This window comes from Lipomyces tetrasporus, assembly GCF_029532465.1.
Source record: "Lipomyces tetrasporus strain NRRL Y-64009 chromosome Unknown POJ06scaffold_7, whole genome shotgun sequence".
Lineage (NCBI taxonomy): Eukaryota > Fungi > Ascomycota > Lipomycetes > Lipomycetales > Lipomycetaceae > Lipomyces > Lipomyces tetrasporus.
The window spans coordinates 222,416-236,000 of record NW_026611602.1 but is presented as its reverse complement, the minus strand read 5'-3'; the positions used below and the strand labels follow the sequence as shown (position 1 = coordinate 236,000).

General features: G+C 48.0%; 7 protein-coding genes across 7 annotated transcripts; 3 read left to right on the top strand and 4 right to left on the bottom strand.

Moving 5' to 3' along the window:
* Positions 1-67: 67 nt before the first annotated feature.
* Positions 68-1,143, bottom strand: POJ06DRAFT_127238 (uncharacterized protein). The gene is made up of 2 exons (XM_056184323.1): positions 483-1,143; positions 68-415 (listed from the first exon to the last, which is right to left on the bottom strand). Exons 1-2 carry the CDS (start codon positions 938-940, stop codon positions 190-192), a joined length of 684 nt encoding a protein of 227 aa, XP_056042519.1. The 5' UTR covers positions 941-1,143; the 3' UTR covers positions 68-189.
* Positions 1,144-1,347: 204 nt separating this feature from the next.
* POJ06DRAFT_269135 (uncharacterized protein) lies at positions 1,348-2,223 on the bottom strand (the record flags this gene model as incomplete). Its single annotated transcript, XM_056189355.1, has 4 exons — positions 1,348-1,691; positions 1,744-1,840; positions 1,892-2,105; positions 2,168-2,223. The coding sequence occupies 4 exons, from the start codon at positions 2,221-2,223 to the stop codon at positions 1,348-1,350; spliced, it is 711 nt and encodes a 236-aa protein (XP_056042518.1).
* A 290-nt stretch (positions 2,224-2,513) lies between these two features.
* Positions 2,514-3,292, top strand: POJ06DRAFT_269134 (uncharacterized protein; the record flags this gene model as incomplete). The annotated part of the gene is made up of 3 exons (XM_056189354.1): positions 2,514-3,055; positions 3,107-3,173; positions 3,230-3,292. 3 exons carry the CDS (start codon positions 2,514-2,516, stop codon positions 3,290-3,292), a joined length of 672 nt encoding a protein of 223 aa, XP_056042517.1.
* A 150-nt stretch (positions 3,293-3,442) lies between these two features.
* POJ06DRAFT_199517 (P-loop containing nucleoside triphosphate hydrolase protein) lies at positions 3,443-5,901 on the bottom strand (the record flags this gene model as incomplete). The annotated part of the gene is made up of 3 exons (XM_056185157.1): positions 3,443-5,485; positions 5,536-5,724; positions 5,779-5,901. 3 exons carry the CDS (start codon positions 5,899-5,901, stop codon positions 3,443-3,445), a joined length of 2,355 nt encoding a protein of 784 aa, XP_056042516.1.
* Positions 5,902-6,580: 679 nt separating this feature from the next.
* Positions 6,581-7,296, top strand: POJ06DRAFT_282208 (ribonuclease H-like domain-containing protein; the record flags this gene model as incomplete). The annotated part of the gene is made up of 2 exons (XM_056190011.1): positions 6,581-6,857; positions 6,908-7,296. The coding sequence occupies 2 exons, from the start codon at positions 6,581-6,583 to the stop codon at positions 7,294-7,296; spliced, it is 666 nt and encodes a 221-aa protein (XP_056042515.1).
* A 448-nt stretch (positions 7,297-7,744) lies between these two features.
* On the top strand, positions 7,745-10,891 carry POJ06DRAFT_238975 (uncharacterized protein; the record flags this gene model as incomplete). Its single annotated transcript, XM_056186023.1, has 3 exons — positions 7,745-9,472; positions 9,529-10,572; positions 10,631-10,891. The coding sequence occupies 3 exons, from the start codon at positions 7,745-7,747 to the stop codon at positions 10,889-10,891; spliced, it is 3,033 nt and encodes a 1,010-aa protein (XP_056042514.1).
* POJ06DRAFT_127170 (glutathione S-transferase) lies at positions 10,839-12,639 on the bottom strand. Its single transcript, XM_056184322.1, has 6 exons — positions 12,307-12,639; positions 12,165-12,245; positions 12,016-12,110; positions 11,900-11,959; positions 11,526-11,846; positions 10,839-11,474 (listed from the first exon to the last, which is right to left on the bottom strand). The coding sequence occupies exons 1-6, from the start codon at positions 12,415-12,417 to the stop codon at positions 11,060-11,062; spliced, it is 1,083 nt and encodes a 360-aa protein (XP_056042513.1). The 5' UTR covers positions 12,418-12,639; the 3' UTR covers positions 10,839-11,059.
* Between the last annotated feature and the right edge of the window lie 946 nt (positions 12,640-13,585).

Here is a 13,585-nt window from a genome sequence, read left to right as displayed (position 1 = left end):
CTGGCACGTACGAACAGCAACGAAGTTCCCGTACCCAAGCCGCATCCTCAAAGTGGGCACCAAGCTTACATGTTGGCGCAACAATGCTGCCGATAACAGTGTGCATTAAACTAAATATGAAACATACAAAATGAATGATATTCTATATTTCAATACATTACATATAGTACAACGCTTTTCTGCAATAGTCTAAGCCTTCTCCTTCCGGGGAGCAAAGGCAAGTTCAGTCTGCTCGGCCTTCCGCAAAAGCATCTTTGCGGAGTTCTTAGGGATAAAAGGCTTAATCGTTGGGAATTTCTGTTGCGCAACACCTTCATAAGCCTTGAACACCTTGTTGTCTTGCGAAGACGCACCGTAACGATGTGCCGCTTCCGCCATGTAATTCGTTGCCTCCTTGATCTGGTCAACTTCCCATCTACAGCAATTGTTAGTATTGACGGGGCACTTCAAAACCAGTAAACACCTATAAGAAGACTGCATACGGCTTAAATGAATCCGGTAGTTTGGGATAGATAAATGGTTCGTCCATTTCAACCGTCATAAATTTGGCCAGTGTTCGCTTGTACCTATTTTCCTTCAAATTTGAGTACACCTTTCGGACCGTCAACCCATACAAGTGATGTAGATAATCTCTGAGATCAAATTTATTGAATGTCACTGGCACTCTGAATGTGGCACGGTAAGGATTGTAGTCAGTCGAGAATGGTCGCAGCAGAGACACTGAGTGTTTTGGGAAATGCACCTCGTTATGTCCGAGCCTGAAATATTTGGTCTTGACCACAGGCAATTTTGGTCGTTCCTTAAATTTCTGCATTCGGTGCTCATGATCTAACTGCGCTTGTGATGGCGCATACTTCGACTTCGGTTTTGTTTGCTGGAAATAAAGCTGCCTGAGAACTGTTGTTGACGGGATCGTCATTGATGGCGCTTTGCGCGGCATGTTGATTATATATGTACGCTGCACTATCGTGAGTCACCTAAATATCGGCGCCGGGCGTCCCAATCCGCAATTGCAATGCTGTCGGGTGTACGACGAGAGGTGTCATAATCCTGAGTTCGCAATGTCGAAAAGTCTTCACCTTAGTTGTGACTCACACTCTCAAGTGTTTCGTACCGAAGGCACGTCGGCCTAGCGAGAACCAGTCTATATTCTTTACTCAATACAATCACAATAGTCCATTTTACTGTGATTTTACAGTAAACGGCCATTATAAATGAGGAGACTATAAAATGGATTTCTCATTAAGACTGACTTTCGATCCGCTTAGGTACATATATGTAACAACTGTTCAGGTAGTATACAAGCATAACAACAAATATAACAAAGCTCACAGATCATTAACATCCCTACTTCCGAGCGAAGGTGATCTTGGACTTTTTGTCACCAAATGTAATACCGACAGTGCCCTCCTTAGCTACAACCGCATTTTCATCCGCCTCATATTCCACGAAGCCAATGCCCTTTCGACCAGGCACCAATCGCACTTCGAAAAAGCCAGGGAACTTCTCAAAGGTTTCAGTAAGGCTGTCAGCTGTGATATCGTCCGGTAGGTTTTGTAGGAATAGAATCTTGTTAGGCGGCAATAATTCGTCGGGAGGACCTGCGACTCTTTTAGCTGGTCGTCCTGCAATTGCACCTCCGGCCCTTTTCCTTTTCTTCGCTGCAGCCTCTTCCTCTGCTTTTCGTCGTTCTATAATACTTCATTAATCACGCGTTGGTACATAGCATGGGTGATAGCGCACCTTTAGCTTCCAGTCGGAATTTTTTGTGTTCCTGGAATACTTCCTCGCCTTCTTTCTTCACAATGGCATCACTCTTTGATTTCGCAAATTGTATAACCTACGTCACAGTTAGCCAATGTAATTCCAATAATGTCGCAGCATTTCTCACCATGGGCTTGTCAAACAGCTCAAAGCCTTGAACTTCTTCTAGGGCCGTAGCTGCTGCCTCCGTGTCGTCGAACACCACAAAAGCTTGCCCTCGCATCCGTATATTTCCATGTGCTACTATATCTAGAATATCGCCATACGGAGAGAATACGGCGTCCAGTGATTCTTTTAATAGAGGGATTTTGATACTCTCATCGAGGTTGCGTATGTAAAGCCTGCCACAAATGATTAGCGAACCCCTCGCGGGTGGCAGCAAATAGGAAAATATAATACTCACGTTTCCGACGGTTTACGATCCTCAGAATCCGGTGTATTATGCTCTAAATCAGTCATTTGTATATGGTGGATGCAGAGCGTGACTCTCCTAATCCTGTTGCACGGATGAGCGGCCACATACGCGAGAGTTTCTCGATGACGACCTATAGCAAGAGAAGGTTAGGGTTATCCAATTCTCGATGAGTACGTCTACGCTTCATGTACTACGCACCCCACCATCGCGCTTAATACATGCCAACCTCCATGGCACATGAATCGATTCAGTGACCGACTTTAGCAGCTACACAACTACAATCACTTGAGCTGCATTACATTTTATCCGCTCGCACTCCTCTGGGTTCAAGGCGATGGCGGATGACTTGAACGAAGATGACGTCGACTCGAATTCCCCGTCATCTACCAACAGTAGCACGGCATCTGAAATGGCCACTCTACAACATCCTTCATTCCAAAAACTCGTTCCGCCACTAAACTTTTGTCCAGTGGAAGATCAATTATACAGATCTGGCCAGCCGACGCCTATCAACTTCCCGTTTATTGCAGATTTGCGATTGACGGCTGTGATTTGGCTGGAACTGGAAGAACCTTCTGAGGCCTTTGTCAACTTTACGCGGGTGAATAGAATTCGGATATACCATCTCGGAATAGAAAGTGGTGCAGATGTGGAAAATGATGAAGTAGACCCGGATGCAATGGCGAGATCCTCCGGAAGACATACGCGATCGACGAACCCGTGGGACCAGTTGCCCGAGAGCTCAATCATCCGTGCATTGGATATAATTGCGCATAAGGATAACTACCCTCTACTTGTTTGCGGGGGTATGGGCCGCCACCGAACGGGAACAGTCATAGGGTGCCTGCGGCGGGTGCAGAAGTGGAACTTGGCTAGGTAGGTCAATTCAGAGGCATGACAAATTGATTTCTACTAACCGGTGAATAGCGTATCTGAGGAATATCGGCGGTTTGCTGGCTCCCGCAAGCGGGTACTGATTGAATTGCACATAGAAGTATGATAGACCCTGTAGTCGCGCTGTCTCGTGCTCGATCTAACATTTTTTCTTAGGCCTTCGACACTAACTCAGTATGCGTAGACCCAGAGGTAGCACCGCCATTTTTGTTAAATTAATGCACTTTACGAAATTACTAGGGTGATTATCGTTACAGACATTTGTATCATAGCTGCATTGACTTGACGCCCTGTACATACGTGCGATCTCTACTGCTGCAAATAATCTTTTCTAGCCCAGTCTTGAATAAGCGCGCCAAATACAATATTCTATTTGTTAAGAAGGCTAAGCGAAAGAGCTTCCAAATCGTCGAGAGACGTTGGCTGAGCAATTTTGATAACATTTGCCTTCGAACGTTTCGCTTGCCCTTCTTCCTCAAACCATTTCTTGCGCTTACCACCGCTGATCCGCACGTCATCATATTCAGACCCCCCTGATTCCTCTTCATCGTATTCTTCAGACATGTTATCTTCATCCGTCAATAGTTCTCTTTCCCTGCGTTTCCGTTTCTTTTCTTGTCGCTTCTCCTTTGCGATCGCCTTGTCGACTACATCAACGTCGCGCATTCGCTGCTCTTCTCTAGTAATGAACTCGGCCTTTTGCTCTTCAGCCTCGCCATGCTTCCTAAACTCTTCTTCATTTTCGAATTCGTAGATCGCATGTGGATTACCGTCGTCATCAAATAGCAATTTAGTGGGATTTGATTTATACTTCAACATTGCCTTCTTCGACAAAGCAGCTTTCGCCTGGCGGCGAGAAGCATGAGCGCCGTCAATTTCTTGGGCAGGCCTCATGCCGTCAATTTCTTGGGCAGGCACCGATCTTCTGTCACTCTCACCCTGTCCTGTTTCATCCTCTGATGCATTCGAGTCCGATAGCTCATGGTCTCGTCGCTTAACTGACATAAATCCATCATCGTCATCCTCAACCGCGTTCCTCGCAGTGTTGTTCTCATCTTTGACCATGTTCAAGTAGTGCTGCGACAAGACGTTCTGATTCTGGCGCTCGAACATGCGATCATACTTAGTTCGCACAGTCCCCTTGACATTTGATTTAACTTCATCTCCACTGGCATCTTCATTTTGCGAATCTGAGAAGTCCTGTTGCGACGCGTTTTTAAGCAGCTTAGACTTTTGGCTACTCAAAAATTTGATGCGTGGTGCTCCAGGAAGACCTAGACTCTCGGCAAATTCCTCCACTGGTAAGTCTTCGAGCTTAAAGACTGTCTTGTCCTTCTGAATGAAGATCGATTTGCAATAGGATATGAAAGCCCTTTGGGCAAGATACTTAGTTTCCGGATTTTTAAAGCAAAGAGCTTGCAGGTCTGCGCGTATGCTTCTCTTTTTGGACTCCTTGATTGTAATCTTCTCGATCGGAACCTTCTTCGCTTCTAGTCTAGCTTGCATACCTTTTTCTTCGGACGGCGTGACGAATAGTAGCGCCCGACCGGCCGAGTCGAACCTTGCTGTCCGACCAACGCGGTGAATATACGTCTCCGCGTCCTCAGGTGCATCAAGTTGGACGACCCACTCGACAGAAGGGAAATCAAGTCCTCGGGCAGCAATATCTGTACAGAATAGACATGCATTTCTCGACTCGGCGAATCTGTCGGTGACCTCAATCCGCGCTGTCTGTTTCTGTCTACCATGAAGATGCATGAGCGGTATACCCGGATGAAGAGTCTTGAAGGTCTCGAACATGAACCGGATCTGCTTGGAAGACGACGCAAAGACGAGAATTTTAGCCTTGAGATGCGTTTTGAGAAATCCAAACAGCGTGTCAAGCTTCTCAGGCAGAGGGGTAATTACGTAATATTGCTGAAGATTTGTAGGTGTGCTGGATGATGCTGCTTCATGTGCTGAAATATATTCCGCCGCACTTGGAGACAAACTGAGTCGAGCGAGATCAGCAACAGACTTGGTCTGCGTAGCTGAAAATAGCAGTGTTTGTCGATTCTTGGGCAAATGTTGAATGATGGCATCAATTGTCTTACGAAAGCCCATATCCAGGATCCTATCTGCCTCGTCCAAGACCAACAATTTTAAATTGCCCATCTCAAATCCCGCCGCTTGGTCCATATGTTGTAGCATGCGGCCTGGCGTGCACACCAAGATGTTCAGACGCGAAATTCGATCCCGCTCAACTTGTACATCTTTGCCGCCAATAACCAAACCAGCTGAAAACGAATGAGCACGACCAATTTTGCGGAGGACGTCAAAAATTTGGATTGCCAGCTCGCGAGTCGGCGAGATCACTAGAGCTCCCAAACCGTCGTGTTGTGTCCACTGATTCCGATACAAAGTTTCTAGCAACTGCTCCCATTAGCGTCTAACGAATGTACTCCTTAATCTCCTCCACATACCGGAACTAGAAATGCTAAAGTCTTCCCACTGCCGGTTTTGGCGGCACCTAATATATCCCTTCCCTTCAACGCCAAGGGAATCGAGGCTTTCTGAATATCAGTCAAGGTCGTGAAATGCGACTTCTTCAAGCCAATAGCTGTAAACTTCGATATAGGCAGTTCGCCAAAGGAAGTCACTCCTTTCGAGTCCTAATTCCAAATTAGCATAGCTGGCTGACGCAATTACAGTGGATATTGACATACGAAATCAGCTATTTGCTGTGCCAGTTCTTGCATGTCCTTGAGATCACGCTCTCGTCTCAACTGCTTCTCGTTCACCCGCTTAGCAGGCTGCTGCTTGTTATTTCGATGCCTGGGACCCGACATTTTAATAGCATATGCACTGAATGCGCTGTGATCAGCTCTTGTTGGCAGCGATTATACAATCGAAGAAGGCAGTTGAGATGAGCTATCCAAATTTTTCCAGCGCTAGACCTCTTTGGGAGTTTTAGTTAATGGTACGGTTGTCACTAACAAAATTGTATGGACCGTTTCGCTGCGATACAGCTACTAAACCATTTAAAGTTTAGTAGCTCTGCTCATTCCTCCCAACCGAAAAAAGTTGTCGGAAGAACAAGCCAACTCGAAACATACCAAGAATCTGCCAGGAATCTTCCACAAAGTCTGTGTAGGAAGTACACTTGCTGGTGGCGCTTTGGAAAATAGGGTGATGGCAGCGACACTATCCGCTAATTGGCTTGCCTTTCAGCAATCTCAAAAAGAGCCGACAGTAAAGCGGAAACGGGAAGAGGAGCATTCCCGCCGCTCGGGGAGTTCGAAACGGAAGTACAGGAAGGAGAAGGAACCGTCTCTGGAGAGTATTGTCTCTAAGATTGCTGAAAAGGGCATAAATAAAGGCAAGAAGCGCAGTCAGGAAGATCTGCTAAAATGGGCGGACGATAACGATATTCCGCTGGAGGACTTACGGAAGGCGTACGGAGCTGAGGCAGTTCCATCCGGTGACAAGTGGCCAGCTAAATCCGCTACAGCCCATTTATTCGCGGCTATGGGAGCCGATGACAATACTGCTGGGAAAGGTGCATTGAAATTCTCGAATCGGCCAGTGGAGATTGACGAGACGAAGACCGCCATCGGCAAGTATGTGTCGTTGGACTGTGAGTTCGTTGGTGTTGGTTATGAAGGAAAGAGGTCGGTACTAGCTAGGGTATCGATTGTCAACTTTTATGGGGCCGTCGTACTTGATGAATTCGTAAGACCTGAGGAGAAGGTTACGGATTGGCGAACTTGGGTTAGTGGTATCAGACCTTCGGATATGCAGAACGGTATGCGCTATTATCGCGATGTCTTTTGCGGATACTAACATATTCCTTAGCGAAATCATTTAAAGAAGTTCAGTTCAAAGTCGGTGAGATTTTGAAGGATCGGGTTTTAGTCGGACATGCTGTGTCGAATGATTTAAAGGTACTCCTTATCGCTCATCCGAAGCGACTAATTCGTGATACATCTAAACATCCTGCATTCCGAAAACTGTCCAAGGGTCGCGCACCATCTTTGAAGAAACTTGCTAAGGAATATCTGGATATTGATATTCAAGGAGACGAGCACTCCTCGGTCGAAGATGCACGCGCATGCATCTTACTCTTCAGAAAATTTAAAGACGATTTTGAGAAGCTAGCGCAGGCTAAGGGAGGTAAAGGTTTCTTGAAAAGAGGGCAGGGCGCGAAGGAGAAGATCCTGATACCTGCAATTGGTGAAGCTTAAGCATAAATTAGCGTAGAATTACTACGGACTCTCATATGATTGGCGTCTTCAGGAGTTGGCCATTAAAAAGCTAGTTATTCTGGGATTAGATGTCATTATTGGCTTGTCAGTTAATTATCATAGCATGCATCTGATATCATGGTGTTGCGTGGGAACGAAGTTTTATATCTGTAGGTCAGTAATTAAAGTTTGGTAGCTGTGGTCGTGTTCGTGCTCTTCGTACGCAGCGCCGCACCAAATACCACAGCCTCTTGTAGATAATGAGATACGGGGCGGGCTACATTTGAACTCGAGTCCTTAAAAGCCAGCCTGACGTTTTCGCATGGCCTGTTTACTTCCGTTTTTGATGTCAGCCACGCAACGATAGCACGGTGATTACGAGGCTTCACAGTCGGCGATCTCACGCTGCCATAGCCCTCCGAGAGTAGACGCGTGAGGCAGATCCATTATGTCGCTCAAACAAAGAGGAACGCGCCCTTTAACGTCGGTTCTACAGGTTGAGGATCTTGCTCAAGATGACAGAGACAGCGAGAATGGTGTCGACAACAAATCGCCGTGTTCTGCGTCCACTGATTCTATTGGACATTTGTTGCGCATCGCTAGTGTTGCACCGACGAGCTATCATCGGCAATCGTACTCTCGGTCGGCGACGACTAGATCACAGTCGCAGTTGCTTTGCTTGCAATTTACCAGGACGTTGTCAACAGGGTCCGATATGCACAGCTCACCATCTTTGGGCTCCCCGACGTCTACACTTATGTCGCCGGATATTGGAGACAACCTGAATGAGACTGTACTGGAGCTCGTGGGAGAGGCTGTGAAAGGTCCTGAATATGTAGACAAAATGATTAATTTGGATACTGTCATGCTCGGCCAGCGGATTGTCAGTATACGGAAACTGACTGGCGACATAGCAGGGAATTGGGTGTTGACCGTAGAAGCCCTGATTGAGGTTGTACATACGTTATTTAAGCGTTGGAGGTGGAGAAATGACCAGCCGTATGACGACGCCTATGCGAATGTGGTCCACACAGTTCTGGCGGTATGCTTGATGCGGGGCATTTGCCCATGGCCCGAGAAGACGGACCGCGAGGCCATATATTCGCAGCTAGCCGATTTGGAGACATATTACTACCTGAGGAATACATCCACCGTGCTGATCAGGGAACTGGTGATTGCGGCACATCCGCACGAGAGCACGAATTTCGTTCGAAGGGTCATTGATGCTGCAGCAGACAAATCGCAAGGGTTTGACCACGAGGCATTGATTCGAGTACTTTCAACAAAGAGCATATTTGACAGCTGGATAGAAAAGCTTGTTGTTATCGAAGAGGCATTACGTACGCCAACGGACAGGTTTATTGACTTCGTCATTGACCTCATCTCAGAGCTGACCGGAATATCCGGCAGGCCAGATCCCGATCACAAGATAGGCGGTAATCGGATCAGGGATATCACGACAGATATTGTAGATGGTACGAAGCTCTCTGGAACTGGAAGAAAGGATGCACTTATAATGGGACTGCTGCGTTGCCTACATTCGTCGTTATCGAAGGCGTACTCGTCAGCAGGTAGGACAAATCTCACGAAATTCTCCCGAGTCCTGTTAAATAGGAGCATCCAGGCTGACCATGTATTTGCGCTACTGGATGCCCTAGATGAACCCCCGAAGACGGACTTGACAGATATTTGGCCGTCGCCAATATCGGAGGCTGATATTATCGGGCACGACGGACTAGACCTCAAACCGACGCCTTACGAGGTGTTACAGGAAGCCGTGAAGACCAGCAACAAGAAAATAGTGAGCGATCTACGCCAGCTTGTTACGTGTCCACTGTTGAATGATATTGGCGAGGATATGGTCAACGTATCATGTGGACACTACTTCTCTCGCAGAATGATTGAACCCTGGCTGGCACAGACGTCACAATGTCCTCTGTGCCGACGAATTGGAGTCACGCTGCAGGGGCCAGCACTATGGGTTGATGGAGTTCTGGACGTGATTAAGGGGATTGAGCAGCAGTATCGTGTGTCTGATAGCGTTAAGGCTAAAGACGACGCCAAGATCGTAGTAGGTATTTACATGAGTCATGCGGCCACTGTTGTCGGCGTCAAGTACGACTTCATGACGGAGATCGTTCTAGTAAAAGACTGGTCGACGGATGCTAGCTTTGCTGTGAGTCGCCGCTTTTAGAAACTGTCTGAGTCTGGATATGACTAAATGGTATGCAGATTCCTAGTATTGTGTACCTTAACGACACCGCGGATGGAATAGTCGGATGGGGCGGAGGTCCAGCTCCATCAGAATGTCGCGTCCAGCATATTTTTTCCAAGCCTCACTCTGTCACACTGATTTCATCATTCCTGTCGGCTTTATCGTCAAAGATAATGTCTTACTTGAACAGTGGCGTGGCTCCGACATTGCAGCGGCATGATAACGTAAAGTACCTATTCTGCATACCAGACACATTTTGTCCTGGCGAGAACAGCGATAATATTTTCTTGCGCGCATTGGACAGCGCGGGGTGGAATCTGTCTGCAGTTGAGATCGTGGCTGAGACCAAATGCGCTGCCATCTTTGCGCTTGACTCCAATGCTGGCGGTATCCGGCGGCCAAACCAGGTCTTGCATGTACTTCTCTGGGACTATTTCGGTCTTTCGCAAAGGGTTTATAAGCTTTGTCCTGAAGACAGGTTTGGAATATGGCAAATGAACCGGTCCGATGGAGCCGATCACGAGGTCTTCATTCTTTCTGAGATTGAAAGCCGAATTGAAAAGGCAATCGGCATAAAGGCGGAAACGCAAGCGCAAGGGAGCAGATTCAATAGTGACGGGAGGCAGTTGATCTTGGACGCGGTTCAGAAGCAGCTGGCAGGACGTGTATATGATGACGACCTGTTTGAATGCGTGCCAGTATCAAAGGCAGGGCCGCCGAGGTTGATGGTCGGCTCCGGCGCGCCGTATTTCTACGACAACAGGCTGCATGATGATCTGATGAGGACGTTCTTTTATGCGAAGACGTTTTCGTTGCCACTTGATATCACGCCGCCGACGGACAGCCCGGCGGCCGATCTTGTGCCATCTAATTGCCTATCCGAGCCTGAGTCGCCGGCTGAGTGTGTCGTGGATGCGGCCATGCCCGAGATATTGATTGATTCCGAGGGCAGGCTTACTGTTTCGCGTTTCGAGGTCGCACGTTGTATGAACGTGGCCGCCATGAAAGCACTTGAGTCGGTGCCTCGCATAATGCAATCAACTAGCCCTTCAGACCGATTGGTAAGATTATATGGCTCGCAGCATGCTTTATGCCTTGGTTTCTAACGACAGTGTGCAGAGTTTAGTAGTGTTTGGGCCGTGTGCGGATGACGCTGGCTTGATGCAGCAACTTGCCGACTGGCTCAACTCGGACACATTTGCGAAGCGCCGCCCAGAATATACCATAACGGTCGGCAACAAGAAGCCGAGTGCGTGGACTTCGATCGCTGATAAAGGCAATGCGTACGATAACGCTTACATCATGGGCAAGTCTAGCTCACAAATTGCAATAGACGGGTTGTGGATTGCATGCAAAATGGTTATGGCGGGCGAGGCATGAATCCATTTTCTTTTTATTTTTTTTTTGGGGTTTCGTTATGCAATGTTTGGGATGGCTGCCATTTTTGGACATGGTAGCTGTTATTTTGCTATCACAAATTACGTTAACTAGACATACCTAACCAGATACATTAAAAGACAGTGAGACAGGCGGACAGAAAAAAGCAAATTACTTCGGCTCGATGTCGGGAAGCGGTCCGACGGGCGTGATGCCAAACGGATTAATCTGCCTATGACTCTTGGTATAGTGCTTCTTGATGTGCTCGAAATTTGTCGTGTCCTTAAACTCGGGAATCTCCCAATACAAATGTCTGAGCCACTTGTGCAGCTGCGGGTAGTTTTGCCGGATCATGCCGATGTTGCACTTGAAATGCTGCACGTACACGGGATCGAACCGGATGATGGTCGTATATAGCCTGATGTCTGCCTCTGTGAGAACATCGCCGAACAGGTACGGACCCGTGGATTTGGCCAGGATGTCTTCGAGACGGTCTAGGGACTTGAAAAGTGTGACCACGTGGGACTCGTAGACTTCCTGCTTTGTAGCAAAGCCGGCCTTGTAGACGCCGTTGTTGACTGTGTCGCTGCAATGCCGTTAGACAAAGCTTCAAATTAACCTGTCATGCTAAACTTACTAAACCCATTCGTTGAGCTCGTCAATGTCCTTGCGGAGCGATTTAGGGTAAAACGTAACACCCTTGAACTTGTCATCGACAAGGTCGTCAAACTCCTCGTTGAACATGCGAATGATCTCAGAAGACTCGTTGTTGACCAACGTATCGGTCTTCTTATCCCACAAGACTGGCACTGTAAATCTTCCGTCGTGTCCAGGATTCATCCGGAAGTACAGCTCCCGCAAGTAGGACGAGTTGTGCACGGGGTCGATCGTCGAGCCCGGAGTTTCCTCTGGCGTCGAGAACTTCCAGCCCATCTCACCAAGATACCAGTCGACGACGCTATTACCGTTAGCAGCGTTAAATAAATCTCGACGGAACGTGACTTTACGCACCTCAGATCGATAATGCCTTCTAGTCCTTTCAATTTTCTCACAATCGCAGTTCGGTGGGCCCTGCCAAAGAGTCGTCAGCACTGTCGTCACAGTCGATCGTGTCTGCGCACACGTACCATGGACACGCCCACGAGATATACAAATGATATCTGCCCTTCTCAGGCGGATACTGTGCGCCGGGCTCCCTCGAAATGAAACTTCTATAGGAAGACTAGAACCGTATTAGCTACGTCCGAACTCGACTCAAGATCTCAATTGGACGTGCAGGCCTGCGTCTGAACTCGCCGTCCGTGCTCGCCCACTTGAGAATTTCGCCTTGTTTTTGCTGCGAACTCATTGCTGAACCCTATATATCCCGTCAATGCCAGTTTCCACCGCATCGAATCCGAAAGGCCAAACTCGCTTACACTTAACAATTGGCGCGAAATCAGTACGATCCGGTAGTATGCTATTTGTGAACCTCGACTGGGTGAAGAATAATACAAACTCGACAAGACTGGGCGGTGGCTCCTGAGCATGATATATATGCGATAGAGCCAGTATGCGGAGGACCGTCAACCCGCTTATTCTCGGCAGCGTCGCATTAGGTTCCGGAACTGACAAAACAATGACTAAACCTACGTCATCGTGACTAAAGCCCATTGTGAGGGATGCGTGCGGATCACTCACTACGAAAGCCTTAAGCTGTCAGTGTGCAAAGTTAAGGGTTCGCTTGCTCCTGAATGGGCCGGTTATGCGCGATCTAGCCCTCGCACGAACCAACTTCTCCCGCCAAACACTGAATGTTTGCGGTGCGAGTTTTGCGGCATACACATGTCTTGTTTAGGGCATATCCGTGGCTGTGCATGAGCAACTGTGCGAGCCTAACCCTGAAACTGGTGTATTTGGCCAATTTGGGGGCTGTGACAAGGTCCATCTTGGTGCAGTCAAGTCATCTTGGTCGTCGATTCCTTGGATTGCACAGTTAGCTGTCACTACAGTCGCTAGAAGCTGAAGGAAGTATATAACTCGCGCAGATCACGTCATAAGCTGACCGAAGTGCGACGGCTCGGTGCTGAGAATTATGATACACTACTGAGGCGGTAATCACAAAATAACGATTATTCACTTCCACGCTACTTCGATCCAGACCTTGGGGGTCTTTTCATTACTCGCTTTTTGTGTGAGCACAAACTACAAAGTACCTCCCCGGTTGCCGTCAAATTTCGGTTAGTGAGCGGTTGTTCGCCAGTAATTGAGCGGGTTCTGGAGTGTGTGTTCCCGCCGTTTCATTCATTGCAGCACCACGACGTGAGTGCCGCTGTTGTATCATACAGATTTTCTGTACTCGCACCGGTCGAACGTTAACGATGCGAAATATGGCATCGATGCGTTGCAAACCGCCAATCCATTTCCAATCGTAAGCGACGAGTTCAACTTGGCCCACCATAGGGCTGCACGTTCCAACAAGGGACATCAAACTGGGGGACCGGGGATCGTAAGTGACTCCCCGGCACCTGTAACATTAAGGAGAACAATACGCGCCGGGAAGGTCCCCAGACTGCCCCACGGCGTGTAAGATTTAGCAACAGAGTGCTCTGGCTGACCTTGGAGGTCCATTAACCGTCGTCAAAAAACCCGTCACTCGGAATGCCGCATGTCGGGACAAACACGCAAAGTGGGCCGACATGTGAGTAGGTTTGGGAT

Excerpts from the sequence above, each read along its gene's own strand:
- POJ06DRAFT_127238 (XM_056184323.1), bottom strand. The coding sequence starts at position 940 with ATGCCGCGCAAAGCGCCATCAATGACGATCCCGTCAACAACAGTTCTC. Across the intron at positions 416-482 it reads CTACCGGATTCATTTAAGCC|ATGGGAAGTTGACCAGATCA; the intron begins GTATGCAGTCTT and ends CAATTGCTGTAG.
- POJ06DRAFT_127170 (XM_056184322.1), bottom strand. The coding sequence starts at position 12,417 with ATGCTCAGGAGCCACCGCCCAGTCTTGTCGAGTTTGTATTATTCTTCA. Across the intron at positions 12,111-12,164 it reads GCGAGTTCAGACGCAGGCCT|TCTTCCTATAGAAGTTTCAT; the intron begins GCACGTCCAATT and ends ATACGGTTCTAG. Across the intron at positions 11,847-11,899 it reads GAAGGCATTATCGATCTGAG|CGTCGTCGACTGGTATCTTG; the intron begins GTGCGTAAAGTC and ends TAACGGTAATAG.